Consider the following 17,849-nt stretch of genomic DNA (forward strand, 5'->3'; position numbering starts at 1 on the left):
TTTCCAACACAAAAAAAAAAGCAAAAATTACTTTCAATATACACACACACACACACAAACAAAATTATAATTGCAAATGCAAAAAAACTACAAGTAAAGTCGTAAATCATAAGCTAAAAGTAAAAAAAAGAACAAGAAAAGATAAACTAAAAATTATAATTATAAAAGTAAAGAATAAATGTATGAATGTATGTACTTGAAAGACACGTGAAATATTTTTAATTTTTTATAAAATTTAATGCCAAATTATTGTTTGAGCATCTTCACGTCTCATGGCGACACTTTGGTCAGCTTCCAAGCAGCTCCGTTTTAGGATCAACAATCATCCTGCTCATATGGGGATAGGTATATTATATATATTTCTCAAATAGTACAAAACATCTTTTCGCTTAGAGCCTGCAAAAAAAACGCCAATCTATGGGGCTAGGAATTTTAAAGCTTTGTTGTCAGTTTCAAGATCAGCTGAGCAGTGCCAGCAGCTCGGAGGTGCGCTCCAAACAGCTGCATCCACAGGTGGCACAGACAGTGTGTTTCTGAAAAAATAAATAAATATTAAAGCCTCAGTAAATAGAATAGACTATAAAATATCAAGATATTGCACTAGGAACCAGAAACCATTTAAATTTAAGGTTTTTGCCTCACGCTATGGTCGCGAAGAGGTACCGTTACTTCAATTCGAGGCCAATTCCTTTTTGTCACGCACAAGCAATGTAAATTGTTTTGGGTTTCTGTGTATTTTTTTGTTATTGTATTCAGGGGGCCGACTCAGCTGCCCAAGGCATTCTCGTGCCTCCATATCTTTGCTAGAACTCACCTCAAACCACTGCATCATGTGATCCATGTGTCCGCCATGGCCACAGGCCAGACAGGCATTTGCTGCTCCCCTGACAGGCAGACGACAGAGCACACAGTAGAGCGCCGGCCGCATGCAGTACGCACATTTTGAAGTCCGCTTCGGCATGCTGCACGTACCACACTCGGTGACAAACTCGACGCCTTGAATGGGAGGCGGTGTGTTCTGTGTGTGCTTGAGGATGAGGGCCCGCTTGGAGAGGAGCTGCCAGCCAAAGAGAATCTCGGCATAGGCACGCTTGAACTGATCGAACAGAGGCATTTTGGTGCGTCTGATCAGGGAACAGGAATAGGCATCGGCCTGGAACTGTTTGACGTCCAGCCAGTCCAGGGAATCCGACCAGGAATTGCTGCGCATCTGCTTCATCTGCTGCCAATGGCTGGAAGAGCTGGACTTTACGTCCAACGGGAGCACCGTGTGGTAGGGCGATAGCTGAGAGTTCAGTTGCGGTGGAAAGCGACTGGGCACGGCCACATCCATAATGCCACCCGTGGGACACTTGTCGAACAGGCAGGCCAACAGCACGGCCGTCTGTATATCCCCCGAGCTGGCATAGTGCATGATCAGGGATTCCAGCAGGGATTTCTTGAACGGGTCCTTGTAGAACAGCAGCTCATTCATCGACTCGTGCGGCACATGCGGAGTGGCTATCAATTCGGCCAGCAGCCAGACGGGCAACAGGTCCATGCGTCCATGCTTGCGACATATCTCGCCATTGCGCCGACACGTCTCCGCTATGTTGTGCTTGTCCAGAGAGAATTCCTTGGCCATGTTGCGGCTGACATGAAGCAGACTGCTGGCATCGTACACATGCACCACCGGACTGCCATTCATCTGTCGAATGGCCCGCTGTTTGCCAGCCTGTTTGCCTGCAATCATCCGCTCCTGCAGATAAAATGAGGCGTTCGCATCCCTTTGGGTTGTGCCCATTACATTACCCAGCAGCCCGCTGCCGTTGATGGCCGACAGAGTCCGTGGTGTCATCGACTGATGCTGTCGCAGGGTCAGCCGCTTGTTGTTCACCGGCTGGGCAAATGTGGTCAGCATGCCAATGGCATTGAAATGGACGCCCGAAGTGCGTGGAAAGGGAATGCAAGCATCGTGCAGGGCACTCGACAGTGCGCCCTCCAATCTTGGGCTCTGCAGCAGCAGTTGACTTCGATCCTCGCCCACGCCGCCGACAGCAGCCACCTTCTTTTTCATGGCCGCCACCAGGGCACGCAGACATTGCTCCAGGCAAGTGCGCGATTTCTTCACTCTCTGCAGGGCATTGCAGCGCAGAATTTTGAGGAGTATCGCACTAACCTCGCTGGACAGCGTGGTGCCCTGGCACAGCTGAAACACTGGCGGCACACTGGGACTGGGATAGGATGTGGCGAAGGTCACCTGCAGGATGACCGTGTGCCCACCCGCACAGATCTTGAAGCAAGCGTACCGCTTGATGGCATCCAACATATCCACCTCCACATGCGGCATGTTCGTGTTCAGCAGCGAGAACTCATGATGCAGCGAGCAAGTGGGTTGATCTGTCAGCGATCGGGCTATATGCGGCTCCTCACGGCGACAGTAGCCACCCCCAAAGCTGGGCGAGCGTGCCATGGGCAGCGTATTGCATGCCCCATCGCCCGTTGAAATGGGCAGCGAGCCGGCGGCCATCACCGAACGTGGATGCAAAAACTCTGGCGGTGTGGGCACCCGCAGTTCACTCAGATCGGGCTCATAGCGTGGCTCCTCTTCGTCGGCGGATGGCTCGCAGAGCTTCAACATATTGTCATCGATTTTCCACACTCTCAATGTGCGATCTCTGGACCAGGTAACCAGCTCCTAAAAAGGGTAGAGGAGTTTTAAGCCAGAGAAAACCTCAGCAGGTGAGGAGCATGCTCACAATTTCGGTGAAATTCTCGCGATTGGGACGCCAGGCAAAGTCCAGAATGACATCCGTGTGACCCACAAACGAGCAAATGGGATCCGTTTGCTTGCTGTTGCTCCACAGCAATAGGCTGTTCTCACCGCGACCCAAATGTGGCACCACAATGCTAACCAGACCATTGCCAATGGGCTGCAGATAGAGAGAGTTTTAGAATGGATTTTAGAGCAATAAGGCAGGGGGCTGGCTCTACCGTATAGCGTGCTCTCCACACCGGCGACATGGTGGTAATGATCTTCTCGGCTCTGCGGGGATTGCAGACATCAAAATACTTGACTGTGCCGTCCTGGCTGGCAGTGGCCAAGCACGTCTCTCGGCGATGACTCCAGTTGATGCCGTGCACACGATTCAAATGCGCTGTAATGTAATGCGTGGGACAGCTACCCTTGCGTATGTCCCAAATCCGTAGATCTCCATCGTGGGCGGCAGCCAGCAGATTGCCCGACACACGATTGAAGCCCACCTGGGTGGCACCAGCTAAAAAAGAGAGAGCACAAATGAGTGGGGGAAGCCATGCGGATACGGTGACCATTTAGTTACACATGCAGACGGCATTCAGGGACAGTGCGGGCTTCCGGCTCTCACGCAGATCCCAAATGTGTGAGAAGGTGTCAATGGAGCAGCTGACCAGCAAATTGGGATCCTTGCCATGCCAATCAATGTCGGTCACCGTGCGTGTGTGTCCACGCAGCGAACTCTCATAGTAGGGCTCCGCAGGACCCCAGCGCACAATGTCAATATGTTGGCTCGTCTGCAATCAAAAAAGAAAATTTATGAAAAATCGCAGCCTGCTGCAGGATAAACACAATCTCTTACGGCTATTGCGCAGTACTCTTTACGGCTGGGGCATATGGCAAACTCCGCCACAGATACCTCGTACTTGGACTGACGCTCGTGACGTCGCAGGGTGCCATCGTCTTGGCCGAGGCGCTGCAAGGCCAGATGGCCACGCCCCGCCAGCAGCACCCACTGGCCGGAATAGTCCACGGACATGGCCGTGGCTTGAGAATCGCGATGCTCATAGTATTTGTTGCTCTGCTTTATGATGTATGTCTGTTCGGAGGCGGCACTGCCTGCGCCACCAATTCCTGTGCCTCCACCACCAGCACCAGCACCGCCTGCACGCTCGCCCGAGCGCAAAGTCTCCGTTGGTGGCATCTTTACCGTGGGATGTAGGTGGGGATGTGTAACCAAGAACAGGATTGACAAAAATTAGTCCATTTGAGCAACAAACAAATAAAAATAAAACGAAACGGAACTGATAAGGTTTATCGATAAACTATACCACCATTAACCCACTTAACCCCCCTCTATTTAACCAGGGCAGTACCTTGCGTTAAAATTCTTCAAGTCCTATCATTTTAATTTTCAAAGAGGAAAGTTACGTGCTTCTGTATTCTCAAAATTCGAAATTTTTCGATAGCATGAGAGACAAAATGCAAAATTAGTGTTCGTAGCCAACTGGACGCATACAGTTCTCTCGCTCTGACTGCTGGCATTACCCATAAAGCCATCTCTTTTCCAGCCTGTCAGTTAGCAAAGTCTAGTGTCTTAGCATCATAAGTGCGTTAGAGGACGGACGCTTGGCAACACTGCACAACCAGCTTTTATATTTAAAAAGCAATTTTCAATTTAAATAAACTGATATTCACCGATGCGATAGCAAAGAAAATGAAATTTCCATTTCCATTCGAGACAATCTGCTCTGCACACCCAAAACTGGACAAGTATCTCGGAAAACTGGGAACCTACAAGGTAGAACAGGTCCAGCCATCGTCTGCCCAGCCTCCGCTTCCAACAAAAAGTTCTGGTTGTACTTAATCTTCACATATTTCATAATATTGTTTATCGGGAGTAGTAGGTGGTTTTATTGGTAGTACGTTCTTAAAGTTAAGATTAAATCTTATGCGTATACATATGTATATAAAAGAAATCTTTGTTGGGGAAAATTCCCCAAATGGGAACATCTAATGCATATTCCCGAGTGTATCGGCACCGCAAGCCTGCATTTATGTATGTTTTTACATTTTATATGGATGAGAATTTTGTTCAATTAAAGAGCCACTCTTTGAATGATCGCTTTATAAAAGAAATAATTAGAACGCCAACCGTCTTCCTCGCTGTATTCATCGCTGTCTGCCTCGCTTTCGCTCTCGGTTAGATCCACCGAATAGGTGACAAGCAAATATGTTTTTTCGATGGCAGTCATCTGAAAGATCAGAAAGTTCGAAAGCACAAATTGAGACCTTGCTGATGTCTATTCTTTCGTTTCGTTTCGCTTACCTTGTCCCTCGCTAACCTGTGGGAATCCGCCTCCAACGGAACTTGGTGGGGTCTTCTGTTTCAGTATGTCAGTGACAGTCTCCCAGGTGGTCATTTTAGTCGAACCATAGCTTCAGTTTTCCACATCCTCGGAAGATGTTAAAGAGATGTTGAAAAATATCTTCATATAAATGTCGCGAAGTGATTTCCAGAATCTCGAGTTTTTTCATGTTAGCCAAGAGGGAAACGCTTTTTTCGTATATGAAGCCATACGTTAGGCGATATCTCGCCGAACATTTCATCCGCCATTAGGTGGACCTTTTCGAGTTCGGTTAGTTGAGACAGAAGCTGAATGTCCAGAGGATCAGCGAACTTACATTTCACATCTTGTAAAGATTTTATGCGGGCCAGTTCCCATGCCTCCACGCGATTGAGGTTTGAGTCCAAATCCAATTCAGTTAATGTCTGCGACTCCCTCGAAGCTAGAGCAGCCAGGAGGCCTTGGAGGGATCCTTTAGATGATGGCACAGCTGTAATAGTCAAATTTTCGAGGACGGGTAGCTGCGCTAAAAGCTCAGCGTTTTTTGTTTCGGCAATTCCACACATCAATGCCTTGAGGGATGAGATTTCTGATACTGCTGCGATTTCCTCTGCCTTTACAATTTCCAACATCAAGAAATCCAAAGTGGGTGCGTTCCTGAGTCCATTGAGAATCGTCTTAGGTGATCACCCTTGGAACGATTTGGTATTGTCTGGAGCCACGGTATTGCGCATTGGCGAATACCGGAGCGCCTGATAACGAAAAGGAAGCGTTTCGGTTGAAAACGTAAAACGAAACAGTAAGTGGAACGGACACCCCAAATAAGAGGGAACGATTAACAAAAAAAAAAACTTTCGAAACACATTACGTTACCGTTACATTTTATGCTGCTTGCTCACACTGAAATGCAGAGTTGCCCACTAATCTTTAAGAAAAGATATTTAAAATTAAAATTGCTGCAAGTAAAATTTTCTTTTATTCATATATATATATGTACATATATATTTCACAACATCTTCTGACACAAAACTGTTCACATGCACACCACACACATTAAGGGGTGAATCCAGCTGTAAGTTTGCTATCCATTCTGCTACAATTCTCATTGATTATTTATACAAAAATAAATGGGGGAGGGAACAAATTGTTCAATGTTACGATTAAATAGTTATTGTATTGTATTGTCCGCTAGATTAAGGAAAACTAAACCATTTCTACAACACCTACACCTACCACACAACTACAAATGCATATTATATGCACACGATAATGGAAACTCTTTCCTTACAATTAAAAGAGCTTTGAAAGTGGATTACGCAATAATATCTATTTCATAGAAATAAACTTAGTTTGGTATGGCTAAGGCTACGTATTGGGTGCTCAAGTCTTTGACAAATTACCCCTCTCTAAGCCCACCCCTGCTCCACCTTATCTATGGCAGTAGCAAAACATTTTGAGTGCCGGATCGTTCATGCAGTAGCTCTGACTGCCATACAGATTGATGCGACTTATGGTGCCGGTCAGGACACTCGTATATCCCGACATTCTCACTGTCGCCTCGAAGACAGCCATGCCGGGCTTTGTCTGCATACGCAACGTAATATCCACGGCATAGTCCGTGGATATATTCTTTACGATCTTGTGATGCGGTGCCGCAATGAACGCCTGCAGTATCGAGTTCAGATAGAGTGTGCGGCACTGCGAATTGTTCTTCAGTCGATCGTTGATGAGACGCACCACATAGCGAGCGGCACGCTGTACCCTGCCATCGTTCGTCTGAATCTCCTGGCGCTGGTGGCACGTGCACCAATGTGAGGCAATGCCAGCCTGCTCGCAGGTCCTGCCCGCCGGTATGGGCAGAAACAGGCTGATGCCACGCGGCAGTACGCTATCGGTCTCATCGAACTCTTCCGCCTTCTTCTGCACTTTGTCCGCCTCCAGGTTGCCCATATCCAGCAGATGCAGCATTGTGGCATGCACATCGAAGGGCGTGGCCAAGCGTCGCGAGTTCGTGCGCAGATTGGCAATGGCCTCCGGGTAGCGTTCGTTCATCCACGGCGGATAGAGCATGGTCATCAGTGGCTGTCGCTCCTCCATCATGCCCTGGTAGGTGCGTCGAAACGAGCCCCAGCGCAGCCCATGATCGGACAGCAGCATCACAACAGTCCGATTGAGCACACCCGAGTCCTGTAGCTGTCTGAGCCGCGTCACCATCGCCTCATCCAAGAGTGCCGGAAAATTGAAGTAGTCGTGTGTGAGGGTCACAGTCCACAGGAACGAGAAGAACAGATCTTTGCCCATTTTCGGCACCATTTTCGTTAGATATTCCAGCAGCACATCCGGCGTGCGCCTGCCGCCCATGCAGAGGTTCACATTGACATCCTTTTTGTAGGCCATGGTACGCTCCATTTCCAAAAGGATGGGCCGCAAATAGTAGTCTGTGGGTTGCCTATGGAAGCCATTCTGATTGAAGTTGAACGCCGATATACGTGCCACATCCTCGGCAAATAATGTCTTGTAGCCCGCATGCTGGTAACGCTTCCAAATGAACGAGCAGCCATCGTATGTGTGCTTGGCCTTGGGTGCACAGGCCATGTTCAGCTCCTGATCATCCAGACCACTCAGCATGGGCACTATATTCGGAAAGGTGTTGTCGCCCACCTTGTTGTAGCCCCACAAATCGACATGCGACAGATTCTTCTTGATGTAAGCGGCCGTCTTGCGCATTTGCCGCAAAAAGTTCAAGTGCGAAAGGCTGTCAATGCCCAGTATCATCACGGACAGACGCTCCTGGGCGGCCTCCTTGCTCTGATTGAAGCTAACCCTCTCCACACCCAATCTGGCAGTGATCTTCTGCGCTGGCTTGTCCACCGCAAAGAAGTGGCAGTCCTTGTAGATGCAACGGTCGGACGCGTCGTAGCACCAGAGGCAAACGAATTCCATTTCCGGCGGCAGTTGCATGACCTGCTGCAGCTTGAAGCTGACACCCGGCGAATATGTGTTGTTCCAGTCATTCTTACGCTTCACCTCCGTATAGTTGCAGCTTATGGCGGACAGATTGCTGATGTTATAGAGCAACAGCAGCTCGTTGGGACTCAAGTTCAGCTGCAGTTCGCCGGGCACACTGTCACTCGTACGCGTCAGCGGTTTGTTGCACTTGTAGGCACTGGGCTTGAAAATAAATTGCGCAATATTGTCATCGACCACCTCAAAGTGGGGCATGCGGCAGCCAGTGGTTTCCACAAAGTACGCACGATTCAGTTTGCCACCATACGCATCCTCGATCCTGGCCACAAAGTCAAAGCCATCGCGAAAGCGCAGCAACTTTGTCCTCAGATTATAGTCCACGCACAGATACGAGAAGACGCACAGGCAGAAGATGACAATCACAATCTTCTTGAACTGGCCGCGATTCTTGTTCATGTTGTAGTAGCGATAGTAATGCTGCAGATCCCTCTTTGTCATAAACTTTGGATCCAGCAGGTATTTGCTTCTGCAGGAGACATATACATAGAGAGAGAGATTCAATTAGTGGGTATCATTTTCTAGGTGTTGGGGTTAAAAGTAATGCCAGCCCGTTGGAAAAGAATATTTTAAATACGCGTAAACAATTGCAATATTTGCCAGCTTGCGAGCTTCAACTGGCGAGCTGTGGCACCTACGATAGAAACCATTATCGGGGGTGCCACAGATTTCCATTACAACGCAGCTGGTATTCGGTCTGTGGCAGCCCGCAATACACTATTTTTTTTTTAAATTTTTTGTTGTGGGTTTTATATTACCTTGCGCTGCCCTTAGGAAGAATCCGACTTTATTTGTACGGCAAAGGTATGTGAGAATATTATCAGTGCTGTCTGACATAAAAATAAAACGTATATTGATGTCGAATAAACGACTTACAAAACGAAACTTTTAAAATCCCAGGAACTGCCTCACAATCTGTCAATTTGTTCATTTGGCTCTATTATGTCCAGATACATATATGTCTGTACATATTTACATTTTAATGTACAAAAACTTTTTATTACCTCTTGCAAAAATGTAATGGCAGTAAAGTAAAATTGCAGAAAAAATCTGCTAAACAACGCAAAAATCGGACCATTTTTATAGCCGGTTTGTAGGGGCAGAAGCCTGCCTGGTTGTATCCTTTTGGTAGATGGTTTGTGGTTTGTGGGGGTTGTGTAGCGTCGCGTCGGCGTAGGAGCAACACAATCGGATCACTTGAAATCAATTTTATTACTACTTATTACAGCTTACGGCTTGCGCACTACTCGTACTCGTACAGCTGCAGTGAAATGGAGCCGAACACTCGGAGTGTGTTGAGTTGTTGGCGGATTGAGTGAAATGAAGTGTGGGGTGGGTGGCAGCATAAGAGAGGAGCCGGGCCCTGGCCCTTATGAGCGGAAAATAAAAAAAAGCTTAAAAGTATTGTAGTTTTTTTTTTTTTTTACCAGAAATTCATTTGCTAAACAAACTTTTCATGCTGTTTTTTTTTAGCTGAAGAATAGCCCATTTTAGGCCGGAGAATAACCCATTTTAGGCCGGAGCATCTTAAGCTGCAGAATACCTCCATCTTAAGCTTCTTTTTGGTTCATTGGCTTTATAATTCACTTAAGCGCCTTTCAGCCTACACTGACCCTTCCATGGGCACTGCCACCGCCTCCTTTTGGGTTCATTGTCTTCGTTAGCATTTTTTTTTTGTAAGCTGACAAACCATTAATTGAGGCAAGAAAACAATATAATGAATGGCCACAGCAAGAGAGAGAAGCAACACGAGTGGCCACTCAGCCGAAAGCCCTTAATCCGCTGCCCACCCAACTCCATTTCCCCCGCTCTGCTCTGCTCTGCTCTTCCTTGAAGCTGAGAATTATTTAAGCTCGCACTAAACTCATAAATATTCAGACGTGGAATGAAATGCCCAAGGAAGTAGGCAACTCTGGCGGCACTCTACAGTTGCAGTGTTCGACGAGATTTACCGTTAACCCACTTCGAGCAGGTGCAATCCATTCAACATAAATTTCTTTACCCATCCATCCGATTTTGTACAAAAACAAATTCTCAATTGACACTTTGGATTGCTTTTTACTCGAGCAAACACACAGACACACACACGCAAAAATAGGAAAGAACGCTAGCCTGCTGTAGTCGAAGCAAGAGATACCCTATATGAGTCATGGCTGCTGACAAAGTGTCTGATTTGGATCTAATTTGTCTTTTGATTTGTATGTCAGTTCTGAACTACATGTAGTATGTATGTGAAACAGACTGACGGACATGGTCTTAGCGATTAAGATGTACCTTTCCTTCCTTGCGTTACAAACATCTCATGAGAATCAAAATACCCTGCTCAAGCCTAAATTAACACAGAAATAGAATGGGCTGAAAAGAAGGGAGAACGAGTGCGATAGTGACGTAGGAGAGAAGTACGTATGCATTGAACATTGAAATGGCATTCGATGCTGGGTGCTTAAAGCAAACCAGCGATGACATACAATGACACACCTGTCTCTCCTCTCTCCTCTCTCACAGCTATGCGTCTCCTTCTCTCTTTTGGTAGCTTAAATGTCCCCTCCTTTACACTCTCTCTCCCCATCCCTCCCGCACGGTACTTACTCATAGCTCAAATCGCCGTATTTTCGCATATCCTTTGCACTGTAGTAGGTACGCATCTTTCCAAACAAATCCTGACGCGCTCTAAGTTCTGCTTTGCTCTTCTAACCCCGCTCTCTGCTTCACACACTCAAGTCCTTGACATGTTGTTTGCTTTCTGTTTAGCTGCTTTTGTCTCTGTCTCTTGTTTTGGCTCTTCGCGGGTGCCGTTATGCTCACTTTGCTTGGGCACCACTAATTGTTTGTGTGGCACATTTTATGCACTTTCAATACAAAAATTTTCACACGACTGCACTCGCTGCTGCTGCTTCCCCTTCTTTCGCTGCTGCTACCGCTGCTTGCTTGCTGCTACCGTTCCAAATGTGTAAATTTTGTTGTTGCTGCTTTCGTTTTTGATTGCTTCTGCGGGAGAAATTACTGCAGTTTATTTCCGTTGATGCCTGCTCATCAATGAAAGGCTAAATTGAGCATTGCCAAAGTTTGGAAGCTGTGCCAGGTCCAGGCTCCAGGCTGGCTGGATTACTGCCTCTCTCTTACTTGCCGTTTGCGTGAGTTGTGCGCATCCGCGTGAATTTAACAGCTGTTCCCAGGGATGCTGCGGCACAGAAATTACACGGCGGGAAATATTTGTAGCTGTTGTGGGGGGATATTTTGTTGGGTTTCTTGTATTGGGGAATTGATTGACTTTGATTTTAAATTTAAGTGAATCAATATCGAAACAATTATTTTAATGCACACACTCAAAATTAGTTTTAATTCTTCAAAAATAATGTAGTAGTTAGGGAATTGATTGACTTTGATTTTAAATTTAAGTAAAATGTTACCAATAGTTTTTGGTATCATTTCAGAAAAATATTAGTCTTTAAATGGCTACAAGGCGATGTGTATTGGAAGGTATCGAAACAATTATTTTTATGCACACACTCAAAATGAATTTTAATTCTTCAAAAATAATGTAGTAATTATATTGAGGAAACTCGGAAACTCCTAAAGAATGAACTTCATGTTTTACCAAGGCTACGATTTGTCCCAGTAGCATCTGACTTAGTTTATAAGCCGTAAAAAGATTTGTACATGTTTATTCTGTGCTAATAATATGCATATGAGTGTGCAAATGTTCATACATATGTACATATAAGAAATACTTTTTGTGAACTTGTTTTCCAAATGTTTATGGCATAATTCGGAGCATTGATTGCGATTTACATGTCGCAAATATCGCACACTGGGTAATTAACCGTAGGATTCTTTTTGACAGCCAATGTTTTATGGCCACTGCCCTTTGGTTTGCAGAGCTCCCGCTGTTCTTCGAGAAAAACTTCATCTCGATTAGATTACCCAATTTTGTGTGCGAGTGGGAGGTAAACGCGCAACTACACAAAATTTTCATAAATTTGATTAAAAACTAATGGAATGGAGGGATTAACTTTTTGTTAGTATAAATACTCTGTAAAAGATCTAAGTATTTGTGTTTAATTTTAATAAATTAATGATTATGGCTTGAATAAAATTCAGTTTAGACTCTGAGACTGACCTTAACCTTTGCGAGAGGGCCACAGAAGCAGCTGCTAACCAAATTTGGAGGATTTACAAAAAGACTTTCCCTGGGTAGGGATTAAACAGCTCCAAGAATGATAAAGTTGTGCATTAAAAATCGTTGACATTCAGCACGCGCCACAGATTATTGTATGTTGCATTGAAATAAATATTCAAAAAATATTGCAAAAATTAATGAGCCTTAATCCCAGCACCTATTCAGCCTTCGAGTGCTCTTTGTGCACTGCAATTTCGGAATTTCTTACATGCAAAATACTTAAGTATCCATACACACAGAGAGTGAGAGAGAGAGAGGGAGAGAGAATGTATGGCAAAAGGACACATGCAGCGAGGAGTCAACAGAGTTCGTCCATGCCACAACCTTTCTACCATTCCTCCAACTCAGGGCTGAGGCAGGCAACAAGTGGGCAGAGCCAAGGCAGCGAAATCCTGCAAAAGGACTTTCGCATATCGCTCATTAAACGGACCCACCAAAAAAGCGCAACAGGCTGCAACAAGCCAACACAAACACACATGTGCACTGACCAAAAGTGGAATAATTTATGACCAAACAATTCATTTAATTTAAAATTTTCTTTTAAAGATTGTGAATACAATGGAAACTATTATTAATATCAATTAAATAACCAAACATCAATACTTTTTTTATTTACGAATTTATTAACAAATATTGTATTGAAAATTACCAAAACTACCATTCGCCAAGGCCATGTAAGAAATATAATATTTTCCACTAAAAATCTCCATTTGAATAACCAAATATAGGTAAAGAACTATGAAAAAACTTAAGGGGTATCCCAGTTTAAAATCGATGGAATTGTATGGAACAATTAACTATCGATGCAACTAGACATTTTAGCTGGCTGTATTCATTGATTGTACCAAATATATAAATTTTCTTTGCATTTTAAGTGGGTTCTTGAGACAGTTACCCCCGCGAGTGATATACAGCGTCTATATTTGTTTTTTTTTTCTGTGTACACCCAGTACGTGTACGTACATACATGTGTATATCACCCACATAGAGTCGTATGTGTGAGTTAATAACTTGGCTGCAGGCAGGACATGGATTTTGATGTTCAATAATTACAGCAACAACAGCCACAAGGAGCCACAGCGAGAGGGTGGGCGAAGAAGCAGCGTAAATCAAAGTATGAAAAAAGCATTTCACTGTTGATCAGGCGCCCGCCCCCCATCTTTGAAGCTGTTCCTTGGCGATTAACAAGCATTTATAATGTTTCATTATTGTAAAAAAGGACGAGGGAAAAAAAGAGCCAACTTCGGTTGGGGACTCTGAGGCTGCTATAAAAGCGTCAGACGCATAAAGCCAACGCTTCAGTTGAAATTTCAAAAGTGTCGAACGCAGAATTCCGAGCATACGAACAGCATCATCCCAGTGGAAGGCAGGATTGACATTAATTAGTTTCCTGCAGCTAAAACGCAATGCAGCAACAACGTTGGCAGAGTCCACTGCATACTTCGAGGCGCAGGTGGAACAGGACCAGATGCAGTGGCAGGAGTGGCGTGAGCGGAAACGAGGGCGGCGGTGGTGGCAGGAGCCTCAGCAGCAGAACCTATCACCTGCCAGCCTTGTTGATTATCCTGCTCGTCCTCATCCAGAACTTTGAGCTTCACATGTGCCGGCAATTGATGAGGCAGCCAAATGACAAACGCTCCAAGGACAAGCTCTCCTTCCTGGGCAGCGCTGCAGCCTCTGCACAGGAGGCCCTGCCCGAGGCTGTGGCAGCAGATGATAAGCGAACTGCAGGAAGGTCATCTCCCAGCCAGCCCGAGGAGATATTCAGTGCCCCAACCGACGATAGCTACGACGAGTACCCGGTAAGTGGACCTCACACAGGACACGCAGGACACCCACGAAAAATTGCGAACCGATATGCTGCGTGGGCCGTGTCGGGGTCACCTTTTTTTTGCTCACTTACATTTTTGGTTTTTTTTTTTTGGAAACCTATCATATTACACACAATTTGTAATCGTATATTTTTCATTTGATTGCTTTCGCTTTGACCCAAAGGTAAATTTCTGCCAAAAGAATCTGACGTCATGTCGCTTTGATTATGGAAGGTTCTAGCACAAGTATTAGGTGAAGATTATGCTGGTGCGCATAATGAGGGTTGGGTTTGGTCTAGGGGCATTTTTGATACAACACTTTAGAGAATTTAAGGTGCCAATGTTGGTGCGTGGGAAGTTAATTAGATGTGCAAATCATAGAGCATATTAGAATACGTAAAGGTATTTTACAAAATAGCTGGGGTATCCGAAATATATGCAATTTATTCAATTTTGAGTACTAAATGTTCCATGAACATATAGATGGTAGCTCTAAGATACAATGGTTGGACTTTAAATTTACAAGATAATTTACAAGAAAAGAATATTCTTGTGGGGAAGACTACGGGGATACCCAAGTTCCACTAGAGCCCATTTAAATTCGAATTTTCGAATGACGTTGCTTCGCTGTTGATTTAATTAACAAATCCGAATGAACCGATTCCATTGCTCCCTCCACAGATGGTTGTCCCAAAGCGAGCTGCTCTGCTCCTGGATCGTCTGATGGTCGCACTGCACCATGCCCTCGAACAAGAACGCGTTGGACATCGCATCGGCGACTTTTATGCGGACAAGAACAATCTGAATGCCAAGTTGAGTGAATACAAAAATGGATTTGAGGAGCACCAGCCAGGCGATGATGGTGAGTACTGCAATAAAGTGCCACCACTTAAACTGACAATGGAGTTTTGTTACAGGGATCAATCTGCATATGTATAGCGATGATGATCCGGGCGTAATGTTGGATTATGATTTCAAAGATTTGAATCAAATCAATCGCGCCACCGGCGAAACAGTAAGTTGGAACATAAAACCTAAATTGCAATATAAGACATAAAATTAGCAGCGCGATGTGTAAGAAAATTTCAGTTAATGGCAAAGAGCTTTCAGAGAAGAGCCGGTGCGGAGTCGGAGCGAACTGGATCGCCCGCCGCTGCTGGTTCCGCCCCCACTGGTTCCCGTCGCATCCATCCATCCAACACCCATGGCTCTGGCGGTGGTCGCATGTACTGGCGTTGCTATTTCAATGCCGTCAGCTGCTTCTAAAATACCCAAACCAACCCAGTCCATGCCTATCTGGAGTGTAACGAACGCTACGATCCATCCCAATTGATCTCCAGAGATGTGTTGTGTTTTAGAGACAGTTTCCGTTTCCCGGTTTGGTGGCTGCTGTGAGAGTTTTTCGCGCAATTAACTGAAAGAAAAAACAAAAAAAAAAAAAACAAAATACATCCCAACACTCAATCCAAGTTCTGTAATTTGTATCTAGTGGTATCTGTATCTTGTATCTGTATCTGTAACTGTATATCGGTGTATCTGTAGCTCTGTCTATCAATGGAACTCACTGTGAAACTGCGTTATAAATAAACCACAAATGATAAATCCAATCGCATTCATAAATAAATTAATTTATATTCTCTTTTCCATGCACCCGTACACCCAATATACCCCCCTAAATTCCCATAAATAGTTGTATATCTTTTTGGGGAAAATTACGGCACAGACAGGACAGTATCGTAATCCCAGCCATGCTTAATGCTGATTGACATGACCATAAAACTTCATTCCCAACCAAATCCATCGCATGCCCTCAACTCGTGTCTCCCATTGCGTTTTATTCTCGGGTGCAAAGAGGGGGCCACATGTACTAGCAGGCGGAAGTGCTACTTACCCATATCGGTTAGTATCTGGATATATATATCATTATCGTAGCTGCACTGCTGTTGTCGGAGTTATAGGGGCTATAAGGCATAATTCAAACTTTGACTTAAGTGTTAGGTGGCTGTCGGCGCCATAGACAACTGAAATAGGTATAAATTGTATAGTATATTTAAACAATAAATTGGAAAGCAAAGGATTGAAATTAGAATCTAAATAAAGCTTGATTTTTTTAGGTTTTATTTTCCTAAAAATGATTTTTAGGTCCAAAACTATTAAAAACTCAGCTTTATTTTAATTTTGAGCTTGAAACTAATTTCAAATTAGATTAATTACCTTCTCTTGTAATTGTTTTTCTATAATTTTTTTGTCTCCATTACCATATCGGCCCTCAACTCCCATCTCGAATTTTAATGAATTTGACTCCCCTCGAGCTCCTAGCACTCCATCTGCCCTGCGCTCCCATCTCTAGCATCCCACCTTCAATCAGATACAATTTCAGTCACCTCCCCTTTACACCACACCCTTTTCCATCAATATTGTGCATCTCCTTTGCTGCCCTTTTTAATGCAAATTAGCCACTTAAACTTCTGGCAAACTATCCAGCGCACTTTACCCACTCAATGCATAGCATTACCTCCCATAGGACATCCTTGCCTCTCTTTTCAGACCAACTGAACGATCGGTTTAAGTGTGCGATGCACGTTTCATTCCTTTGCTTTATTTTTGCATTTGAAAGTTTTTTTCTTGTGGTGGGTGGCCAATGGCGAAGTTTTATTGGCCAATAGAGCGCATTAATGAGCGTGTTGGAATGGACATTAATGGACTTTTATGTGCATCTAATTGCCTACGTTAATTGATGGTTGCCAGCTACCAGCAGCAAAGAAATCCGCCTCACAACAGACCACAACTACTATGTGAGAGTGTCCATTCCATTCCACTGCATAATCTCTTCCTGCCACATGTCCCGATTTCCTTATCAATGGGCCGTAAATCAATGGCAAAGCCGGAGCCACAATTGTCTGTGTGCATTTTGGACTCTTTTTTTGTATGTAACCTCTACGTCATAGATCCCGGCGTCGAAACGTATGCAACAAGTATTGCCCCGCCGCGGCCAAATCGTCAACAGGTGCCGCTTTCCTCTGTCCTGTGATACTCACCACGCTGTGCGGATTGAGTGGTGGAGCGTGGCTGGCTGGCGAGGGTGGGTTGGTGGTGGCTGTTCGTGTGGTGAATTAATAAGTCGCACATTGTTCATACGCACCATTGTACGAGCGTGAACAAGAGCAGCTAGCCGGCTAGGTTGGCGCCTATAGGATACCCTACATGTTGGCAAGGTGTCAAAATTTGTCACCTTTGGCGTGGTATAGCGCTAAGAATAATTTGGGTTGATTAGGCATATGATTTCAATAATTAAATCTGGCTTAAAATATAAATTTCAAATGTATGATGACATAAATGAAAGGGAAAATGTACAGATATTAAGATCAATCCGATCGAATTGGTTGGGGATTTATTTATACGTAATATAAAATGATGGACGTTAGTATATATATATTTATAACATATATATATAATATATGTTTAGTATGCAAACAATTTCAGTGAAAATAAAATCTGTTTTGCTCACATTTTCGGTTTTGGATGTAGTGGGACTCCAATTGCAGATCTTGGTTAAAAATACCCAAGTTAAAAAAGGAAAGGGCGTTCAAAGGAGAGTTCCCTACATTATAATTAGCTTTAAATCATATCACAGATTAATAATATAATTTTAAAAGCTTCCAATCCACTTGCAGAATATTTGCATAATCACACAATTTCTTTTGACATTTAAAACCTCTATTACCGTTCGTGCAGTATCTCTTTGCTCCATG

The 17,849-nt window shown here is 44.5% G+C and overlaps 3 protein-coding genes across 6 annotated transcripts; 1 reads left to right on the forward strand and 2 right to left on the reverse strand.

The window, feature by feature from the left end:
- Positions 1-197: 197 nt before the first annotated feature.
- Positions 198-4,058, reverse strand: LOC111069087 (GATOR complex protein Wdr59). The gene is made up of 6 exons (XM_022358978.2): positions 3,597-4,058; positions 3,321-3,531; positions 2,974-3,257; positions 2,739-2,912; positions 815-2,677; positions 198-533 (listed from the first exon to the last, which is right to left on the reverse strand). The coding sequence occupies exons 1-6, from the start codon at positions 3,936-3,938 to the stop codon at positions 459-461; spliced, it is 2,949 nt and encodes a 982-aa protein (XP_022214670.2). The 5' UTR covers positions 3,939-4,058; the 3' UTR covers positions 198-458.
- A 2,000-nt stretch (positions 4,059-6,058) lies between these two features.
- LOC111069166 lies at positions 6,059-11,167 on the reverse strand. 2 transcript variants are annotated; one of them, XM_022359074.2, is made up of 2 exons: positions 10,696-11,167; positions 6,059-8,575 (listed from the first exon to the last, which is right to left on the reverse strand). In XM_022359074.2, exons 1-2 carry the CDS (start codon positions 10,749-10,751, stop codon positions 6,511-6,513), a joined length of 2,121 nt encoding a protein of 706 aa, XP_022214766.2. In that variant the 5' UTR covers positions 10,752-11,167; the 3' UTR covers positions 6,059-6,510. The 2 variants fall into 2 exon arrangements, with proteins under 2 accessions (XP_022214766.2, XP_022214767.2); XM_022359075.2 differs by lacking the exon at positions 10,696-11,167 and adding an exon at positions 8,865-8,972.
- Positions 11,168-13,601: 2,434 nt separating this feature from the next.
- On the forward strand, positions 13,602-15,698 carry LOC111069167. Of its 3 annotated transcripts, none has more exons than XM_022359076.2 (4): positions 13,602-14,088; positions 14,779-14,959; positions 15,015-15,112; positions 15,187-15,698. In XM_022359076.2, exons 1-4 carry the CDS (start codon positions 13,693-13,695, stop codon positions 15,361-15,363), a joined length of 852 nt encoding a protein of 283 aa, XP_022214768.2. In that variant the 5' UTR covers positions 13,602-13,692; the 3' UTR covers positions 15,364-15,698. The 3 variants fall into 3 exon arrangements, with proteins under 3 accessions (XP_022214768.2, XP_022214769.2, XP_022214771.2); XM_022359077.2 differs by having other exon boundaries at positions 15,208-15,698; XM_022359079.2 differs by having other exon boundaries at positions 15,164-15,270.
- Positions 15,699-17,849: the final 2,151 nt, after the last annotated feature.

Source organism: Drosophila obscura, unplaced genomic scaffold (genome assembly GCF_018151105.1).
Source record: "Drosophila obscura isolate BZ-5 IFL unplaced genomic scaffold, ASM1815110v1 contig_200, whole genome shotgun sequence".
Taxonomy (NCBI): Eukaryota; Metazoa; Arthropoda; class Insecta; order Diptera; family Drosophilidae; genus Drosophila; species Drosophila obscura.